At 47.4% G+C, this 19245-nt stretch overlaps 2 protein-coding genes across 5 annotated transcripts in view; one reads left to right on the top strand and one right to left on the bottom strand.

The window, feature by feature from the left end:
• FARP1 (FERM, ARH/RhoGEF and pleckstrin domain protein 1) overlaps nt 1–18744 on the top strand; it is a 381868-nt gene extending 363124 nt beyond the window's left edge. For 2 of the 3 annotated variants that reach the window (XM_064269973.1, XM_064269972.1), the window contains exons 24-27: nt 46–212; nt 6044–6151; nt 6627–6778; nt 12179–18744. In XM_064269973.1, the coding sequence (XP_064126043.1) occupies nt 46–212; nt 6044–6151; nt 6627–6778; nt 12179–12260 (509 nt within the window). In that variant the 3' untranslated portion in view covers nt 12261–18744. Of the gene's footprint in view, nt 1–45; nt 213–6043; nt 6152–6626; nt 7145–12178 lie in introns of all 3 variants that reach the window. The other variant, XR_010318171.1, reaches the window with a different exon arrangement.
• Nucleotides 17724–19245, bottom strand: part of STK24 (serine/threonine kinase 24) — a 142104-nt gene continuing 140582 nt past the window's right edge. For both annotated transcript variants that reach the window (XM_064269975.1, XM_064269974.1), the window contains exon 11: nt 17724–18787. In XM_064269975.1, coding sequence (XP_064126045.1) covers nt 18751–18787 — 37 coding nt within the window. In that variant the 3' untranslated portion in view covers nt 17724–18750. The remainder of the gene's footprint in view (nt 18788–19245) is intronic.

The raw sequence follows: 19245 nt of genomic DNA, 5'->3' as shown, positions 1-19245 counted from the left end.
TCCTGCACCCCAAGTACGAAGCGCTGCCCCATCTGCCTTCTGCAGAGTCCCCGGAAGAGGGCATGGCCGTCGACCAGGAGTCCGAGGACGACCTCAGCGCCTCGCGCACATCGCTGGAGCGCCAGGCCCCGCACCGTGGCAACACCATGGTGCATGTGTGCTGGCACCGCAACACCAGCGTCTCCATGGTGGACTTCAGCATCGCTGTGGAGGTACTGGGGGAGGGCGTGGGGCGGTGGGGCGCAGGGCGGCAGGACACAGCTTGGCCTTCAGTGTGCGCTTGCCCAGGCGGGCCCCTCTGCTCCAGGTGTGGGGAGCCTGTCATCCGCACCTGCTCATTGACCGCCCCACGGAGTCTGCTGGATGAAGGTGGGGCCCAGTCCACTCCCGATATGTGTGTCAGCCATTCAGGGTGGAGCTGGATGTTGTCCTCCTGTTAAATGCAAAGCCTTTCGGGTCCCCTTCCCCACTTCCCCGGCCTAATGCAATTGCTGTCAAGCCCAGTTACAGCGTGGACTCCAACTCATGGTGACCCCACATGTGTTAGAGTAGAACTGGGCTTCATTGGGTTCTCAGTGGCTGGTTTTTGGAAAGTAGATAGCCAGGCCTTTCTTCGGAGGTGCCTATGGGTGGACTCGAACCTCCAGCCTTTCAGTGAATGGAACCGTTTGCACCACCCAGGGACTCCCCATCACCTTTAAAGAGTGATGGTTTTCTTTTTCTTTTGGATGTGTCCACCCTTCCCTTTCCTCCATGGAGTCAGCTGTCAGGGCAGAAACTCTTTTTCATGTAGGCCACACTGTGCCTACACCCACGCACCCACTGCCATCCAGTCGATTCTGACTTCAGCCACCCTACAGGACAGAGTAGAATTGGACATAGGGTTTCCAAGACTGTAATCTTTATGGAAGCAGACTGCCACATCTTTCTCCCACGGAGCAGCTGGTGGGTTCGAATTGCTGACCTTTCAGTTAGCAGCCGAGCTCTTTAACCCCTGTGCCACCAGGGCTCCTAAGAGCAGCTCCAGGGCCAATGTTCCTTCATAATCCGGTTCACGTGTCCCTGGGCCCACAAGTGAACAAAGGAGGCGGTGAAGAGCGTGAGCGATGGCAGGCAGCGCCAGCTGAGGGTCATAGGTTAGCTGCAGTTCACCCAAGACCCGGAAAAGGCAGGAACGCAGGGCCTGGGCCTCTCCTGGTAGCCTCTGAGAATCATCCCGGAAGTGGGCTTTGGTAGGGGGACTTCCCCTGGTTGTGAACCTGACGTCCTTCCAGGCCTCTCCCAACCCCATTCTTTCATCGTTCTCTAATCCAGGGCCATAATCCCTTTTCAGAAAATCTTCAAACCCAGAAAGCTCTAAAACTGGGAGGTTTTCTTCACAAACCATTTGGCAGCAGAACCTGACCTGAGTGAGGCTATTTGTAGTCTGTATCATGTGTGTGAATACTCATATTTCACTACAGAACCATGAATATGTTTGACTGTGGGTTGGTGCCCCAGACCCCACTGCTGCAGGGTATTATATATAATAAAGTTTCCGTCGGGTCGACTGTGGCTCGTGGCGACCCCACGTGTATTAGAGTAGAACTGTGCTCCATGGCATTTTCGATGGCTGATTTTGGGGAATTAGATCACCAGGCTTTTCTTCTGAGGAGGCCTGTCTTCTGAGGCGCCTCTGGGTGGACTCGAGCTTCCAACCTTTTGGTTAGTAGCCAAGTGTGTTAACCATTTGCGTCACCCAGGGACTCCATTTTATAATAAAGGCACTGTATTACCTAACATCTGAAAAGTTCTGAACTCCTGAACATGCCTGGCCTCAAAAATGTCACAAAAGAGACTGAGAGCCAAGAACAGCCTTTTGTTTGGTTTTTAAACCAACAGTATTGGGGACACACCAGACATTTAAGGATCGTCTGTAGGGATTCTCTGAAATGATTCTAGAAGTCACATCAGTTTCGTGAACCTGCGTTCAGAGTGTTGCTGCTACACAAGAAAAAAAAAAAAAATTTTTTTTTTTTTTTAAAAGGCGTTCTAAAATCAGTTCCTGCTTCTGAAAGCGTCTCTAAGGGGCCATGTCCAGGGCTTTCCCCCTCCACACCGCTTTCTTCCCAGCTGGCCCTGAATGGAGGCTCTGCCATCTGGATGGGGCTCCCTCAAGTGTGCCTGGCCTGCTGTCGACAGAGGGCTTTTCCTCTCTGGGCCTCTGCTTGGTCCCCCAGCAGGGCTGGCCTCTCTCCTTCTGACAGGCTCACTGTGTGCAGGGCTCTGCTTCCATTTCACATGTCCACTGGGTCTGCTTACAAAGCTCGCCCATCTGAGATTTCTTCCAGGGACGCGGATTACCGCTGTGGGACAGGGGTTCACGTACAGAGGGGGAGGGGAAAAGCCAGTGACCACAAGAGTGGGAAAAAAATACGTCATCACACCGAGTGGAACATCCCAGTGATGTCAGAGGCAGTGGAAGGCTATGAGAAACCGCCTTTGTCCTCACTTTATACTTGCGATGCGTGAGTTAGGGCTGACAAGACGGGGAGATTGCATAGGCTGCAGACCTCTTTTTTTTAATCCCTGGAGGCGCTAAGGCCACTCAAGCAGACATGTGAGTCAGAGCCCTGGGCAGCCCAGAGACACTTCCCCAAGCCCAGCTCTCTTGGCGTAACAGGCCCACACAGTTACAGCCCTCTGGCCACTAGGATCAGGTGAAGGTCAGAGCAAAGTCAGCCCTGGCCATTCTACTATTGTCTGGATATTTACGGCCCAAGCACTCAGATGGCTTTTACCTTTTTAAATGGCTACCACATCCTAGCTTCAGTTTTGCCTCCTGTCCTAAAATACTGTCTCTCCAAGAAGTTTGCCAATCCCTGATGGAGAGCATGAGAGGAGACCACAGGCTGGTGTGTGTGTGTTTAAGGTGGCCGTGATGCAGCTTTAATTTAGATGTCGATAAACTAATGGCTTATCTGTCACTCCACACATAATCCTTCCTTGCCAGGACCCCCACCCCAAGGCACGCTGCTTGTCTGGTGTGCACGGTGGCCTGCCTCCCAGTGCTGGGTGCCCGTGTGCTCGTGACTCGCCCACAGGGTGCCAGGTGCCCATGTGCTCATGACTAGCCCACAGACCCCTCGGCGCAGGGCCTCTGGGGAAGGAGGAAGCCCCTCTCTTCACTCAATATACTTCGTTCTCACTTCCAGTTCTCTATATGACAAGTGACAACAGAGGGTTTATGACAATCTGGTTCCCATTAGACAGTCAGTGTGATGCAGGCCAGTGTGAAGGTTCACCTGCAGGCAGGAGCACCCACAGGGATTTGAGGTGAAATGATGGACGTTGTCTTTTAAGGCTGGCGTTAGAAGGAAGCAAAGCACTGTGAGGCAGGTTACTCTGCAGTCGGAGGGCAGGACGTGAAGTCTGACACAGTTAAGGGCAGGGAGGACAGTGGAAAAGAGATGAGAGGGAGGACCGGGGGGTGTGGGAGAGGGAGCACGGGCGTTCTGTCATGGCTGCTGAGATGTGTAAAGGCGCTACAAGGGAGACTAGTGCAGGCTGGAGACAGACTGAGGGGTCATCTGCAGACAGTAGTGACAGAAGAGAAGACAGCAGTGGGCTGCGTGATATAGGACACTGAGGGGTTAACAGTGAAGCCGGGGGAGAGACTGATTCTAGGGGACTTAGGGATTGACGCTGGGGGGTACAGTGGGGAGGAGGAGGCTGCCAGTGGGTGTTATTAGTAAGAAGCATCGAGTCTAAAATGGCCAGGCCAGCAGCATTTATTCTGAGTTTATACCCAGTTTGTTCCAGAAAGGAATTAAGGTGGCTGGCTGGTGGTGCAGTGGTTGAAGATATTGAGAGCTAAACAGAAAGGTCGATGGTTGGAAACCACCCGCAGCTCCATGGGGGAAAGATGTGGCTGTCTGCTTCCGTACAGCCTTACAGCCCCGGCTCGATGGCAGTGGGCTTTTGGGCAGGGTTAAAGAGTTGTAATGAACCTTCCATGAAAACATACTGGCCTGGAGTCTGGTTGATTCTGTAACCAGATCGGTTCCTGACTGTGTCTTTACGTTGAATTTGTAGGTAAGTCGGTACAGGTGCGTACGGTTCTTACTTAGCCTTTAGCGGGAGAAGAGGCTCAAAGCTTTCACGATGCTGTAAAAGCTGCAGGTACACAAGTGAAGGCGATCGTGGTGAAGAATTTGCTCCAAGTAGGGGTTGGTTCACGTGTTTCAAAATGAGGGCAAATTTACACAACAGTACGGGGCAAGTGGTTGTCAGTAAGACTGACTCTCTTCATAACCCAGGGAGGCCTGTACAGATACCAACCTCGGGCTGGCTTTGGTTTCAAAGTTAATTGCTTAGCAGAGAAACATATGTTGGACTCAATCCAAAGGTGTTTATTTGGTTCCGTATAAAAAATACTAATTTTAAGGAAAGGGAAGTGACCTTTGCCTCCAGTGTGACTGTGTGGGCTCCTGGCAGTATTTTTTCATGGCAGGTTCATCAGTTACAAAGTGTTTAATCTCCCTCCCACCCCCCACCAATGGTGGCCACCAGCAGCTGCTTAGAACTCAGAGCACCCCATTTTCTTGTCCTTTTCAGCCAGTGGACGAGAGCTGGCTTTAGCTGGCACCTCCTGCCTCCAGGAGGAGGGAGCCTGTTGGGGGGACTCCAGCTGCCTGCTCCCCCCACCACCACCTTGTGTTTGGTGCGATGCCCTCTCGGCTCCACCAAACTCCGCCTAGACTTGTGCCTTCCGTCACAGAGAAGGGCTCCACCATCAGACCTGGAGCCACTTGAGGTCAGAGACATTAAAAAAAAACTTTCATCTCAACACCTGATTCAGAGATTTTATTTGTATTTGTATAGGCACTTTAAAATGCTTACTGGATTAAACACAATTTATTGAAAAAATAAGGCAGTGGTGGCTCCGTGGTAGAATTCTCTCCTTCCATGTGGAAGACCCGGGTTCAATTCCGGCCCAATGGACCTCACGTGTAGCCACCACCCACCTGTCAGTGGAAGCTTGCATGTTGCTATGATGCTGGACAGGCTTCAGTGGAGTTTCCAGACTGAAGTGGACTAGGAAGGCAGGCCTGGTCATCTACTTCTGAAAATCAGCCAATGAAAACTTGAAGGATCACAACAGTCTATTGTGATGGGACTACCTTGAGTTGGTGTCCAACTAGACAGCAGCGAACAACAACACTGAAAAGATGCCAAAGGAACCGAGTAGTATATTTTCCACAAATAATATGCCCTCATAAATAACATGCCCACACATATAATGCATGGAAATAATAGAATTACGAAGAACAGTTCTGCCATAGCACATGCGTTATTTTTGTAAAAACAAATATGGCTCTGTTGAGTTTCAGCTGGTAGCTTACCTTTGACAAGGGAGCCAAACGAGCCCTTGTCTTGTCAGGTTGTGGACAGGCCTTGTGACTATCCTCACACCCGGTAACACTGAGGGGCTTTGTGGACTCAGCAAGGACTTATTCTTTGTGCAGCTTCTCGGCTGCCTGTGAACTCACAACAGTGCCCTTCACCAGCAGCCACTCCAGGTCTCTGCCCAGCTTCACATCCTGGACCTCAGGAGACCACAGAGCTATGTTCAACATGGACAGTCCCATGTAAAGGGGCCTGTCATACCTGTCTCTACTGGTTTATTCGCTAGGTCCTGGGGAGTAAAGGGCTTGAAAGCATCCTGGGCTAGATCCTGTCCCGGGGTCACTAGATGGCAGTCTAGAGCTGTGTGCCCTTGACTCACAGAACCCAGCCGCTCACTACTGTTGAGGGGTGGCAGAAGGACTAACCAAATCAGGCTCCTGCAATCCACCAAGGGGGTCTCCAGCTCAGAGGTAGCAGCAGACCATTTTCTTAAAGCTGTAGACTTGCCTCAGTGACAGGAAGCTTATTGCTCACACCACACCCCGTTGAACTTTAGAGACGAAGTAGTCCTTTCCACAGGGCTGGGCTGTACCCCATTTGCCCCGGGGTTGTGGTGTTTGTCCCTGTGCTTCTTACGGGACCCCTTGTATTTCAGAATCAGTTATCTGGGAACCTGCTGAGGAAATTCAAAAACAGCAATGGGTGGCAGAAGCTGTGGGTGGTCTTCACTAACTTCTGCCTCTTCTTCTACAAATCACACCAGGTGAGTGCCTCGCACAGGGCATGTTGCCCTGGACCTGCACTGGGGACGGGGGGTGAAGTGAGCACGCTCGCCCGAGGCAGGGTGGGTGTGGGGTTGGGGAACCTCCTACATCCGCTGGAAGGCGGGAGACGTTTGCAAGGCCTCTCATCCCTCTGCAGCCACCAGCTTGGAGCCATCCAGGCAGGCATGGACAGGAGCGGTGTAGTGCCTGCACCAGGCCTGCTGGGCAAGGCTTTGTCCACCAGAGACCCACGCTCCCTAAGTGAAGGCTGACACGGTCCTGCTGAAGGACTGCTCCAGCATTGAAAAATGCCTTGCTGACAGGCAGGACGTGGGGCCACTGACATGATGGCCCACACCTGGGCCACACGGCACCTGCAGAGCCTAGTTTCCAGGCCAGGAGCCTGCGAGTGTAGCAGCCAGGCTCAGCGCCTGAGGCCACCTCTCCCAAACCACCCTCTGTTCACCCCTGCAGGACAGTCACCCCCTCGCCAGCCTGCCTCTGCTGGGATACTCGCTCACCGTTCCCTCTGAGTCCGAGAACATCCACAAAGACTACGTGTTCAAGCTGCATTTCAAGTCCCACGTGTACTACTTCAGGGCCGAAAGTGAATACACGTTTGACAGGTAGGTGTTCCCTGCTCCTGTGCACAGGGCACCTGAGCAGAAAGGACACCCTCTGCCCTACCGCGTTCCCAGGCCTTCCCGGCAGCAGCTGCTCGTTCACCCACACTGGTAAGCCCTGCAGGTACGGAGGATGGAACGCCGGCGTGCACTTCTGGTCTCACAGAAGCAAATGCGGTTACCTTTTCCTTAGCAACAGCTAACGGTCACCACCACACATACCTCACTTTCCAACCTCTAACTTGTATTGTCGGGTGCTGCTGAATCAGTTCTTACTCACGGTGACCCCATGTGACAGCAGAACTCTCCACCAGGCTGTAAACCGTACGGGAGCAGATCACCGGGGCTTTTCTTCTGTGCAGCTGCTGGGTATGTTCAAACCACCCACCTTTCAGTATGCATGTAACAGAGCCGGAGATGCCACGCTGGCCTTTACTGGCCTGACTTTACCTACCATGGCCCAGAGGAAGCATTGTAGTAACAAAAACCTCAGATTCTTCAGCCTAGTTTCTGCAGTTATTCAGCAATAATATTCCTGAGTGAGCTATGGCCTAAAGGCTAAATTTCAGGTCAAAAGACCATATAAGATAGGAAAAAATCCTAATGCTTCTTAGTGTTAAATTATTAGTGAAGCTACCTATGTGGTATCATGAACAGTAAAACCCAGGGATAATAGTTTAACCAAGAAATAAAAGCAAAATGAAAAGATCCAGGCTGCGGGGTTTAACTCCTGCCTTGAGACTGTTCCTGAATTTGGCATTTCAAGTAGCGGTTCTGGGTCTCTGGATACCAAGTCCCATAGCTGGCATCACTGTGGATCCACCACTCTGGAGGGGTCCTTAGGGCAACCAACCAGGTGGCCCACACATGCCGCGCCCCACCTGGAGAGAATTTCTCCCCAAAACAGTACCTGATAGGACACTAACTTGTTCCCTCCCCACTCGTGGACGCTGCACTCCAAAGGCCCTCTAACCCACTGGGCCAGCAGCTAGGACCTCTGCACAATCCTGGTAAAGTTAATACTGTGGAAGAACACCGTGGACCCTCCAAGGTTTAGAACTCCCACTGTTGACACCCACGTAAGAGCAGCTCTTAAGCAAGCTACACAGCTAGAAAACTGAGCCCAGAGGGTAGTAATTCTCAGATTTGATCCTGGACTGAAAAACTTAAGATTGACAGACTGAACTTGAGAGCTTCTTTTACCCAAGTCGGCATCTTATTACTGCTCCAAGGATTCTTTAACCTCAGAGCGGTAAGAGCCTCAGACAGACGTGTGACTAGGATTTCTAAATACAGGCATTCCTCTTATGCCACACTACAAGCTCCATGAAGGCAAGAAGCTTGGTATACCCCAGGACTTCAACCTCAGCACCATGGATATTTGGGGCTGATTAAGTGTTTGTTAGGGAGGTTGGGGTGTCTCCTGTGCGTCATACGCTATTTAGCAGCATCCCGGGCCTCTACTCTTTAGATGCCAGGAGTATGCCCCCACCTCCAGTGTGACAATCAAAAATGACTCGACTTTCCCAATTTGCAAAACTGCCCCTGGTGGAAAACCACTGATGTATCTAAAATGTTAGCTGCTGCCCAGTTGACTCTGACTTATGGCAACCCCACGTGCAACAGAGGAAAACACTGCCTGGTGCTGGCCCATCGTCATGATCATTGTTACATCCGAGTCCATCGTTGTGGCAACCGTGTCAATCCATCTCATTGAGGGTTCCCTCACCTTCACTGGCCCTCTACCAAATATGATGTCCTTATCCAGAGACTAGATGCATCAGCAGGGGATACCAAAGTAAGTCAAAGACCTGGACAATATTCCGTGATCCATATGGTTTTCACTGGCTGATCTTCCTAAGTAGATCTCCAGGACTTTTTTCCTGGCCAGAAACACTGAAACCTGTCCACTATAGGTGACCCTGCAGGAACCTGAAACACCAGTGGTACGGCTCTAGCAACATACATGCAAGCCATGACAGTGTGACAAGCTGACAGGCAGGTGGTGGATCCCCAAAACAGGATCTAGAATATATCAGGTACTCAAGTGTTTACCACCACACATCTCTCAGTTTGTCCTACTGGGGTGGTTATCTTGTTGCTGTGATGCTGGAAGCTTTGCCACCAGTATTTCAAATACCAGCAGGGTCACCCATGGTGGACAGGCTTCAACACAGCTTCCAGACTATGACAGACAAGGAAGAAGGACCTGGCAGTCTACTTCTGAAATGATCAGGCAGTGAAATGAAAACCTTATGAACAGCAGCAGAACACTGTCTGATAATAGTGCCAGAAGATGAGCCCCGCAGGCTGCAAGGCACTCAAAATACGACTGGGGAAGAGCTGCCACCTCAAAGTAGAGGAGACCTTCATGAAGTGGATGGAGTAAAGCTTCCGAGATCTTCAACTGCTGAGGTGGCACAATTCTGGAAACATCCGTTAATAATCGGAACATGGAATGTATGCATCTAGGAAAATTGAAAATTGTCAGAAATGAAGTGGAATGCATAAAGATCAATATCCTAGGCATTACTGAGCTGAAATGACTGGTATTGGCCATTCTGAATCAGACAATTATATGGTCTACTATGCTGGGAATGACAGCTTGAAGAGAAAAGGTCAAAAAGAACATCTCAACATCTATGCTCAAGTACAACACTGTCAATGATAGGATAATATCCACACGCCTACAAGGAAAACCTGTTAATTATTCAAATTAACACACCAATCACTAATACCAAAGGTGAGGAAATTACCAACTTCTGCAGTCTGAAATTGATCAAACATGCAATCAAGATGCATTGATAATTACTGGTGATTGGAATGCAAAAGCTGGAAACAAAGAAGAAGGATCAGTAGTTGGAAACTACAGCCTTGGTGACAAATGATTCCGGAGATCACATGACAGAATTTGGTGAGATCAACAACTTCTTCATTGCAAATACCTTTTTTCCCACAACATAAACGGCGACTATACTCACGGACCTCACCAGATGGAATATAAACTGACTTCATCGGTGGAAAGAGATGGAGAAGCTCAATATCAGTCAGAACAAGGCCAGGTACTGACTGCGTAAGAGACCAGCAACTGCTCATGCAAGTTCACCCACCTGAATGTAGACACTGTCTCAAGGACAGATCTGACACGCTTAACTGACACTTAATGGCCACAGTGAGTTCTGGGAAGGCATTTTACATGAAGTAAGCAAAAGGTCATTAAAAAGACCAGACGAAAGACCAAAATGGATGTCAGGGAAGACTCTGAAACTTGCTCTTTGAATGCAGCAGCTAAAGCAAATGGAAGAAATGATGAAGTGAAGAGCTGAACCGCCGATTTCAAAGGGCTGCTCGAGAAGGCTTAGTATTATGATGAAATGTGCAAAGACCTAGAGATAGAAAACCAAAAGGGAAGAACACACTCAGCACTTCTCAAGCTAAAAGAACTAAAGAAAAAATTCAAGCCTCAAGGTGCAATACTGAAGGATTCTATGGGGGAAATACTGAGTGACACAGGAAGCATCAAAAGATGGAGGGAATACACGTGATCACTGTACCAAAAAAAACTGTTCGACGTTCAGCCATTTCGGGGGTAGCGTATAATCAAGAACTGATGGTACCGAAGGAAGAAGTCCAAGCTGCACTGAAGGGAACAGCGAAAAACAAGGCTGCAGAAACCGATGGGACATGAATTGAGATGGTTCAACAAACGGATGCAGCGCTGGAGGCTCGCAGTCGTCTATGCCACAAAATTTGGAAGACAGCTTCCTGGCCAACTAACTGGAAGAGATCCCTATGTGTGCCCATTCCAAAGAATGGTGATCCAACAGAACGTGGAAATTCCTGAACAGTACCATGAATATCACACACCAAGGGGAATTTTGCTGAAGATCATTCAAAAACGGCTGCAGCGGTATATCAACAGGGAACTGCCAGAAAGTCAGGCCGGTTTCAGAAGAGGACGTGGAACCAGGGATGTCATTGCTGATGTCAGATGGATCCTGGCTGAAAGCAGAGAACACCAGAAGGATGTTTCCCTGTGTTTTACTGACTGTGCGACCACATTCGACTGTGGGGATCATAACAAATTATGGATAGGACTGCGAAGAATGGGAAGTCTAGACAATTATGCTCAATGAGGAATAAATAGACCAAAAGGCAGTCGTTCAGACAGACACGACCTTGCTTTCTGAAAAGGACTTGAAGCACTTCCTGATGAAGATCAGACTACAGGTTTCAGTATGGATTGCACCTCAACATAAAACAAAAACCCTCACAACTGGACCAATGAGCAAAATCACCACAGGAGAAAAGACTGAAGTTGTCAAGTTGATCCACAGTCAACACGCATGGAAGCAGCAGTCAAACGAAGTATTCATTGGGCAAATCTGCTGCAAAAGACCTCTTTAAAATGTTCAAAAGCAAAGCGGTCACTCTGAGGACTATGGTACCCTAACCCTAGCCATGTATTTTCAGTTGCCTCATGTGCATACGGAAGCTGGACCATGAATAAGGAAGACCCGAAAAGAACTGACACCTCTGAATTATGGTATTACTGAAAAATACTGAATATACATACCATGGAGTGCCAGAAGAACAAACTCATCTCTTTGGGAAGAATTTCAGCTAGAACACTCCATGGAAGCAAGGATGGCAAGACTCAAGTACTTTGGACATGTTATCAGGCGGGACCAGTCGCTGGAGAAAGACATTATGTTTGGTAAAGTAAAGGGTCAGCAAAGAAGAGGAAGACCCTCTACAAGATGGACTGACACAGTGCTGCAACAATGAGATCAAACATAGTGACAATTGTGAGGATGGCATGGGACTAGGCAGTGTTTCATTCTGTTGTAAACAGGGTTGCTGTGAGTTGGAACCGACTCTACCATGCCTAACAATTATATAAAATGAAACACCACTCAGAAGAGTGGGACACACACCTGAGGCTCCTCAGTCAGCACACCGTTGTTCTTTGCAACATACATGAAAAAATTATGGAGAGGTAAGCTCCCCTAGCTGCCAGAAGTCAGCTTATTCCTGAGTGCTCAAAGTGGAACATGCAATGGGAAAGGGGAAGCAGATTACCTTCTGGTGCTGCTGCAGCCCCCAGGCAGGTTACATTCATCCTGGTGCTTCTCCCTACAAAATGAGATTGCCAGGGCAGTGGTTCTTAGACTCTATTCTTCGGCAGTAACAGAGGCACCGTTAGCCCCGTTTTCATGTGCTTGGGTTCAAAGAGTTCATTTAAGAAGTTTTCTACTGCTAAGGTTACAATCTAGCATGCTATGTTTGGTAAGGAATGATTACCAGGTATCTTGAAGCTATTACAAACAAGAAAAGAAAAAGCAGAGACATAGGCTTATAAAAAGTGGTCCGAGGCTTTCACGATACTTTCTTCTGTTTTAGGTGGATGGAGGTGATCCGAAGTGCCACCAGCTCGGCCTCACGCACCCACATCTTAAGTCACAAAGAATCTCATGTGTATTGATGGCTGGACACACTTGTTGATTGTTTTCCAGAAGACATTACTTCTTTCTGTATTAATGAAGCCTAGTAAAATTAACACCCGTCTGAAAAACAAAAATGTGGTTTTACGGCAACTCTCGTCTGTCTCTGCAGAACGGTTTTTTTATCCTTGTCTTTTCTGCTGTTGATTTCTCACCTGAATGGAAGTGCTCCCACCTCCGGTCCTGGGTGCCGTCTGTCTGTCATTCTCTGGGTGGGCTGTTTTTTTAAGCTTGTGCCAGCACTAAAACACTGTCATTCTAGAGTGCCAAATGACATTTTTCCTCCACAACTGCACCTTAAAAACAGTACAGACACATCCATTCGACCAACAGGACAAGTGCTCTTTCTTAAAAAAGAAATTTCCATTGTTTTCATCCCTAGGCTGTTGCATTTTAACAATGGAATACGCATCTCCCAGTGTCTGCAATACACATGACTCCGTCTTAAGCAAATGAGATCATTTTCAGATTTCGGTTTTTTTTTTTTTCAATCTTTCTACTTTTATAATAACAGAGTAGCAGGACTGCCTTCTTAGACTGTAAGCATTCTGCAGCACACACGGTTTCCACTTTGGGGTTCTATGCTCCAATGGAAACCCTCATCATTAGACCTACTTCTTGGCCCAAGTTGGCCAAATTGTTTAAATGATTACTATTTACAGACGTAGCAGACTTGTGTTCTGTTCACAGAGCAGTGGAAACCCAGCACAGTATCTGGAACCACTGTCCTGTGAGTGGTGTATACAATGGGAAGATAGTAAGCCGTGGTGTTTTGCTGTTTGTTTCATGAGCATGAAAAAACCTGTATGTCATTGATCAGGGCCGTCTGTGGTACGTTACGTTACAGAGTGTTTTTGTGAGTTTATGTGGATTCAGAAACAGTATAAAGTAATGGTACGTAGTCCCTGGGCCCCCGTTATTATACCTATATCCCACTGCAACTGTGGTTGGACACTACGCACTTAATAGTAGTATATATTGTGCCTGTCTTCAAAAAACATTCTTTTCTCTTTTTATACTCATCCTCCCCAGCATAGGGTACTGGCAGTATGACATTGCACAACCTTGACAGCTGGACTACACAGGGAACTTGGTTTCCAACAAATGCTTGGGCCCACTAGTCAAAAAATGTCTGCCTCTTCTCTCTGGTGATCGGGCAGCTGCTATTCCCTTTTCACTGAAGGTCCTTTCTACAGCAAGTCTGACACAATCCAGAGGAGGAGGGGGCCAGTTCAACACAGCTCTCGGCCAGCATTCTGTACCGCAGCTGGGAAAGCCTACCTAATTCAGAAACATGCAGGCAACACAGCGCTGGAGGAGCTGTGACTGGTATATGTGGGCACAGCAGTTTACAAATGGACATAGAGTTTGAGACTTGTTCATCATTTGCCTTACAAATATGTACCAGATGGTTTTAAGTACTAACAAAAGGGAATAAAAATACCTCACGCCACAGTCCAGCATACTGAAGTTTTAAGGCAAAACCACCAACCTCGTCTCCTGTCTTTATTTTCATCAAACGTGTGTGGCAGGGCCGGGGGCGGGCATAGGCCAACAGCACCGCCTCCCTGCTGGTCAGGGGAAGGTGTCATGGAGAAAACAGATTCAACCACTCACCAAGACAAATAACATTTTTAAGGAAAACTTACTTTCTACAGTCTTCTTTCTTGAACTTGGTTGCTTTTGGGGAAATAAAACATTTCTAGAAGGAGACCAAGAATTAGCAGGATATATAAAAGGCAAAGACCACCCAAGTGAAGGGTGAAGGAGAGTGGTCAGGGCCACATTCCTGTGAGGAAGGCACAGCTGTGAAAGGCCCTGGAAACAAAAGTGGGCACTGAGGTTTCTCCAACACCCTGCAGGCAGGACAGACACCCTGGGGATGTGAAACTGCAGTGCGCTTCACCAGTTACCGCGCAGCCTGGACGGCAGAGGTAGCATCAGAAAAATTCTCCCTCCGGAAGTCATGACAGACTTGAGGAGAAGGTACAACCCTTTCTCGGTATTTGTAAATGATTCTATGACCGGGACCTCTGTTTCCCTGCCTACAGAACCTTAGAACTAACTAGACCCCAGCTAAGTGCCGACATTGTTCTTGCCACCACCCTACCCAACGTTTCCTGGAAAATTCTACCCACAGAGCTGTACTCGCACACATGAACCATGAGTGTCTCCATAAGCTTTCAGGTTATCAACAAAGATTTGGATAACCTGGACTTCAACTACAGAGCGAAAATACAGGGCACTATGTCCTTTACCATCTTAACAAAGGAGGAGGGGTGTGCGTGTCTTAGTTACACAGTGCTGCCATAACAAATACCACAAGTGGGTGGCTTTAAAGAAGGAGATTTTTTTTCTCACAGGAGGCTACAAGTCTGAGTCCAGGCGTGGCTCTAGAAAGAGGTCCGTCCTTGTCAACAGAAGCTCTTGCTGTTCCTTTAAGTAAGTCTGTTGTCAGTCCCCAGTCTGTGTCTGACCTGGTCTTTTATTAAAACTCAGAAGTGATTAGGTTATAGGACCCGCCCTATGCTGGTATGGCCTCATTAACATAAGAAAGGAAAACCTCTGTTTCCAAACAGGGTCATATTCACAGGTCAACACATTCCGGGGGACCACAATTCATTCTATAGCAGTGGGTATATGCATCACCTAACCCCCTTGTGAACACAAAGGAAAAGCTAGGTGAAAATAACATGGGTGACTTAGACCCCTCCCCAAATGCCAGGACAGATGGACTCTCAGACAGTCTCTACACAGAAGACACAAAATTACAAAAACAGTTCTTATCTGTGCAGTTACTGACCCCTTGCATCAGGTGGTACCTGTGCTTAAGAACACTCCGTAACTAACTTTCTCCCCATTATTACCATATTTTGTAGCAGAAATTCAGAAGCTATATTTCTAAAGGAAAGAAATATAAAAAATGCTTATAAACTGAACGTACGTTTTAGCAAAAGAAAGGCACAAAACGCTACATAAAGAACTGGACTAGACACTTCCCAACACCAACTCAACAACAGGTTACAAAGCTACTGGATTCGCAAGGGATGTGGCATTCATTACATCAAAATGAGAAGAGCCCACAGGAGCCACAGCCTCTTCTAACCAGAGACCCAACAGGTGGTACCGGATAGAATGGGAGAAAAACGAAGAGCAAACTCAAATTCCTAAAAAAGGCCAGGCCTACTAGACTAACAGAGACGAGAGGAACCTCCAAGACTATCGCTCTAAGACACCCTTTGAACTTGGAACTGAAGCTATTTCTTCAGGTCACCTTTCATTCAAATAACACATTGGCTTATAATTAATATCACCTGTGAGTAATGTCCCTTAATTAACCAACTTACCAAATGATCAACATCTACCCAAAAGCAAGGAGGGGAAGGGAAGCTAGGTCGATGGAAACAGAACAAACAGAATGGGAATAGTAAGAATGCTGAAACATTGTAAAAACTGTAACCAATGACAGGGAATCATCTATATAAAAACTGTTAAAGGGGAACCTAATTCGCTGTGTAAACGTTCACCGAAAACACAGTACTATTTAAAAAGAGAACGGCTCTGTTACACTGCCAGGGCATTACAAACCACACCAGTGGCCCACCACAAGGAATGCAGTCAGCTGGGGACACACAAAAGACAAGTTCTAAGTGGCATAACCACCAGGCCAAATAAACCACTGCCATCACTTCTGTCCTGCCACTCATTTTTGTATCAAGTTTTCTACACCAAACAGCACAAACACAGCCTGCAGTCGAGGCAAACACACCACAATGTGAGTCTGGCATGAGATGCTACCAAGCGTTGGTCAATCCTCTCAAATGCTGAGCCCACAGGTCTGGCTAAGTACCAACGACCATCGATACTGCCTAAGGCAGGTTCATTTTTAGTTCCAGTTTCTGGTCTCTCTTCCAATGAAGGACCTGGAGTGGATACACAGATGGTAGCCCCTTTGGCTGACCAAGATCCCCTGAGAACATTTCAGCCGACTATCTACACAAAGGAAGCCCTGGTGGCATAGTGGTTAAGCGCTACAGCTGCTAACCAAAGGGTCGGCAGCTGGAATCTGCCAGGCGCTCCTTGGAAACTATGGGGCGGTTCTACCCTGTCCTATAGGATCACTATGAGTCGGAATTTACTCGACAGCACTGGGGTTGGGTTTTTTTTGTATCTACAGAAAGTAATAAACCAGAAGAGCTTGTACAGGGGGATGATCGATTTTCAAAATCCAGTCAAACCTGTTCACCAGGAAGCTTCATCTACAGAAGAGGTTTCTAATGCACTCTGAGAGTGCCTTGCAGCTTACACAGGAGATGGAACTGTATTACAGCAGCCTAGTGACTGCAGAGTGTCTGCTAACTGTTCACACCGATAAGCTTAAGTAGGACCCAGCCTCCCCTATCAACACAACCACAGCTACTCACACTTGGGATTGGCGTCAGCATCCAAAGTCATGACCTCACGGCCGTTTGTAAATCTGAAGAGCTCTGTAAGTCATAAACTTCTTAAAACCAGACAAGCAGCACTGCCTGGACAAAAAGGATTCACTGCTTTGAGTGTGAATCTTTCTCCTGCAATACCTCATAGAGGGAAACATCTCACCCATAGAGTTGTATACTCTCTAGAAACACAAAATATTCTCAAATGTTAGTGTTCACGCTACAGTTCTGGCTCCAGAATAATGCCTCCAGTTGGCGTTGGCATTAACGCTCTGTAAGGGATGCATTTTGGTCAGAAGTGGAAGTTAACAGTTTGACCCAAATCTACTTCTAATACAAAAATCATGATTTAATTTTAGAGTTTAAAAACTAGATCCTTTAACTCATCTAGCCACTAACCATCCAAACCCCGCTGGCTCAGGCCCTGCCGCCTCCCTGTAATTTAATAGCTACTAGGCCAGCAGACACTCAGCTTCCATCCGGAAGTTTACCCGGTGGCTTATTTCCAGAAGTCCTTTGTCTCCCCCCTCAAGATCTGGCACTCCGACAACAAAACGATGATGGCAGTAATTAGCATCAGCAAATACAAAGAACGCCGGCTTAAATCAGGGAGTCGAGGACTGCTACAAGAATCTATTTCCCATCCCAGAAACCAACGGATTATTTCCAGGCCAGCAAGGTCCTGCAGCAAGCCGAGAAAAATATGGCCACGCGGGCTGACAACCTAATGGACACAGGCTCCTTAAAAAAATAAAACCATCTTCACTGAGGTCCCCGGGAAGAGGTACAGCAATTTTACACATCAGCAACGTTCAAGCCCATCTTCTCAAGGAACTAACGTTCCAGAAGCTGCAGAGGGAGCCGACGTGGACATTTGGCGTTCTGAACCTGAGCACTTTTTCCTTTGGTGTTCTGATGCATCTCACCACACACAACCACACACACAGCACATCTCCGCAGGCGCCTGCTCCTCTTAGGAGTCATGTGTCAAGAAGAGTATGCAAAGTCAGTGTGTTATAAAATTTATTGGTGTAAGCATTCAGACACTTTCAGGTGGGCAAGATGATATGCAGGTTTTACTACAAGGTTCAACAGAAAATAATATCGAAAAGGACGGTACAGCTGGCGAGGGACCGGCAGTGGCACGATTCAAAACAAACGGTAAACGAGAGCGCTTCGTCTGGGAGAAACTTAAGGTAATAATTTAAAGCTTCATGAGGCAAGATATGTTCCAATTTAAAACACTAAGAAATAGTACCATCAATGAAAAAGGAAATCAACTTCTAAGTGTACCAAAAGGGATTTGGGCAAATGAGGAAAATTTGCATTTGTTGAGGTACAAACAGGAGTTTTCCCTAAAGAGGGGCATTAATTATTATTAATGGCAAACCCTGCAAATACAAAATAAAACCCAAATCACTGGCCACATAATTCAAAATTTACATGTTTAATAAAGGCAAGGCAATAGACTCAAGTTATGGCCTGTCAAATATGTACTCCACTGACATTATCTACAGAAGCACTTGGCCAATTTGTACACAGTGATTCTTTATGCACGCCAAAAGGGTTTCCGTAAAAAGGACACTATATACAAGTCTGTACACCGATCCACCACAGCGATTCTCCGGCTCCCGGGGGGAGTTATCAACTTAAAGCAGGATACCTGAGGTTTCATTTCTTCAGTTGCCTTATCATAATCCCAAATATACATTTCAGGGTTGGTTTCTGTTTTTAAAGATACTTTCCTTGAATATGTGCACTATGGTTAAAATTAAAAAAAAAACAGTGAACTAAAACGATCGCTTGAAGGAGCTGGCCCCCTGACCCCGTCTGAGAGACTTCGTCTTGCTGCCGCACAGCGAGGAATGTGTGTGTCCCTGGGCAGGCGCCCACAGCTTCAGGGGACGCCCCGCAATCACGCACCTCTTCAGCGGAGTCAGCAAAGGGCTCTCGTTGACTTTTAAAAAGGAGGAGAATGAGGAAGAAAAAAGGAAAAAAAAAAAAAAAAAAAACCCCAAATGCCAAAGCAATTTCAGTGGGATGAAGTTCCGCCACCGCTCAGGGAGTATCTGGGGAGAGAGAACAAGAGGCCAGTGAACGTCATGTCTCCGACCCCGTGCAGCAATTCAAGTAGCAGAGCCAAAGGAGGCAAAAACATAGTCGTTACAGGAAACCCCAAGTCACAACAGAAGGGGCGTACGAAACAATGGGCTGATCTCTCTGCTACACAGAGAATTCATAAAAATTAAGAAAATCAGGATCCCAACATAAAATTTTTCCATGGATTAAATCCATAAAACCGCACGTAACTGTGCCTGTGCTCAGTCCGCGGAGAACAGACAGAAGTCAAGAGCACACTAATGCCAGACCCTTGTATTTACACTGAGTTCTCATACACTGAAAACACCAGCAGCAGAGAAATGATTAAATAATTACAGCAAACTGAATGAAAGATTTAGAGATTAAAAATTGTAATTACCTAGATTTTAAATATGAAAAATATATACGAGTTAATGCTAAGAGGACA

This window comes from Loxodonta africana, chromosome 17 (genome assembly GCF_030014295.1).
Source record: "Loxodonta africana isolate mLoxAfr1 chromosome 17, mLoxAfr1.hap2, whole genome shotgun sequence".
Lineage (NCBI taxonomy): Eukaryota > Metazoa > Chordata > Mammalia > Proboscidea > Elephantidae > Loxodonta > Loxodonta africana.
Note: the sequence above shows the minus strand (reverse complement) of the source record. Positions and strands in the feature narration are given on the sequence as shown.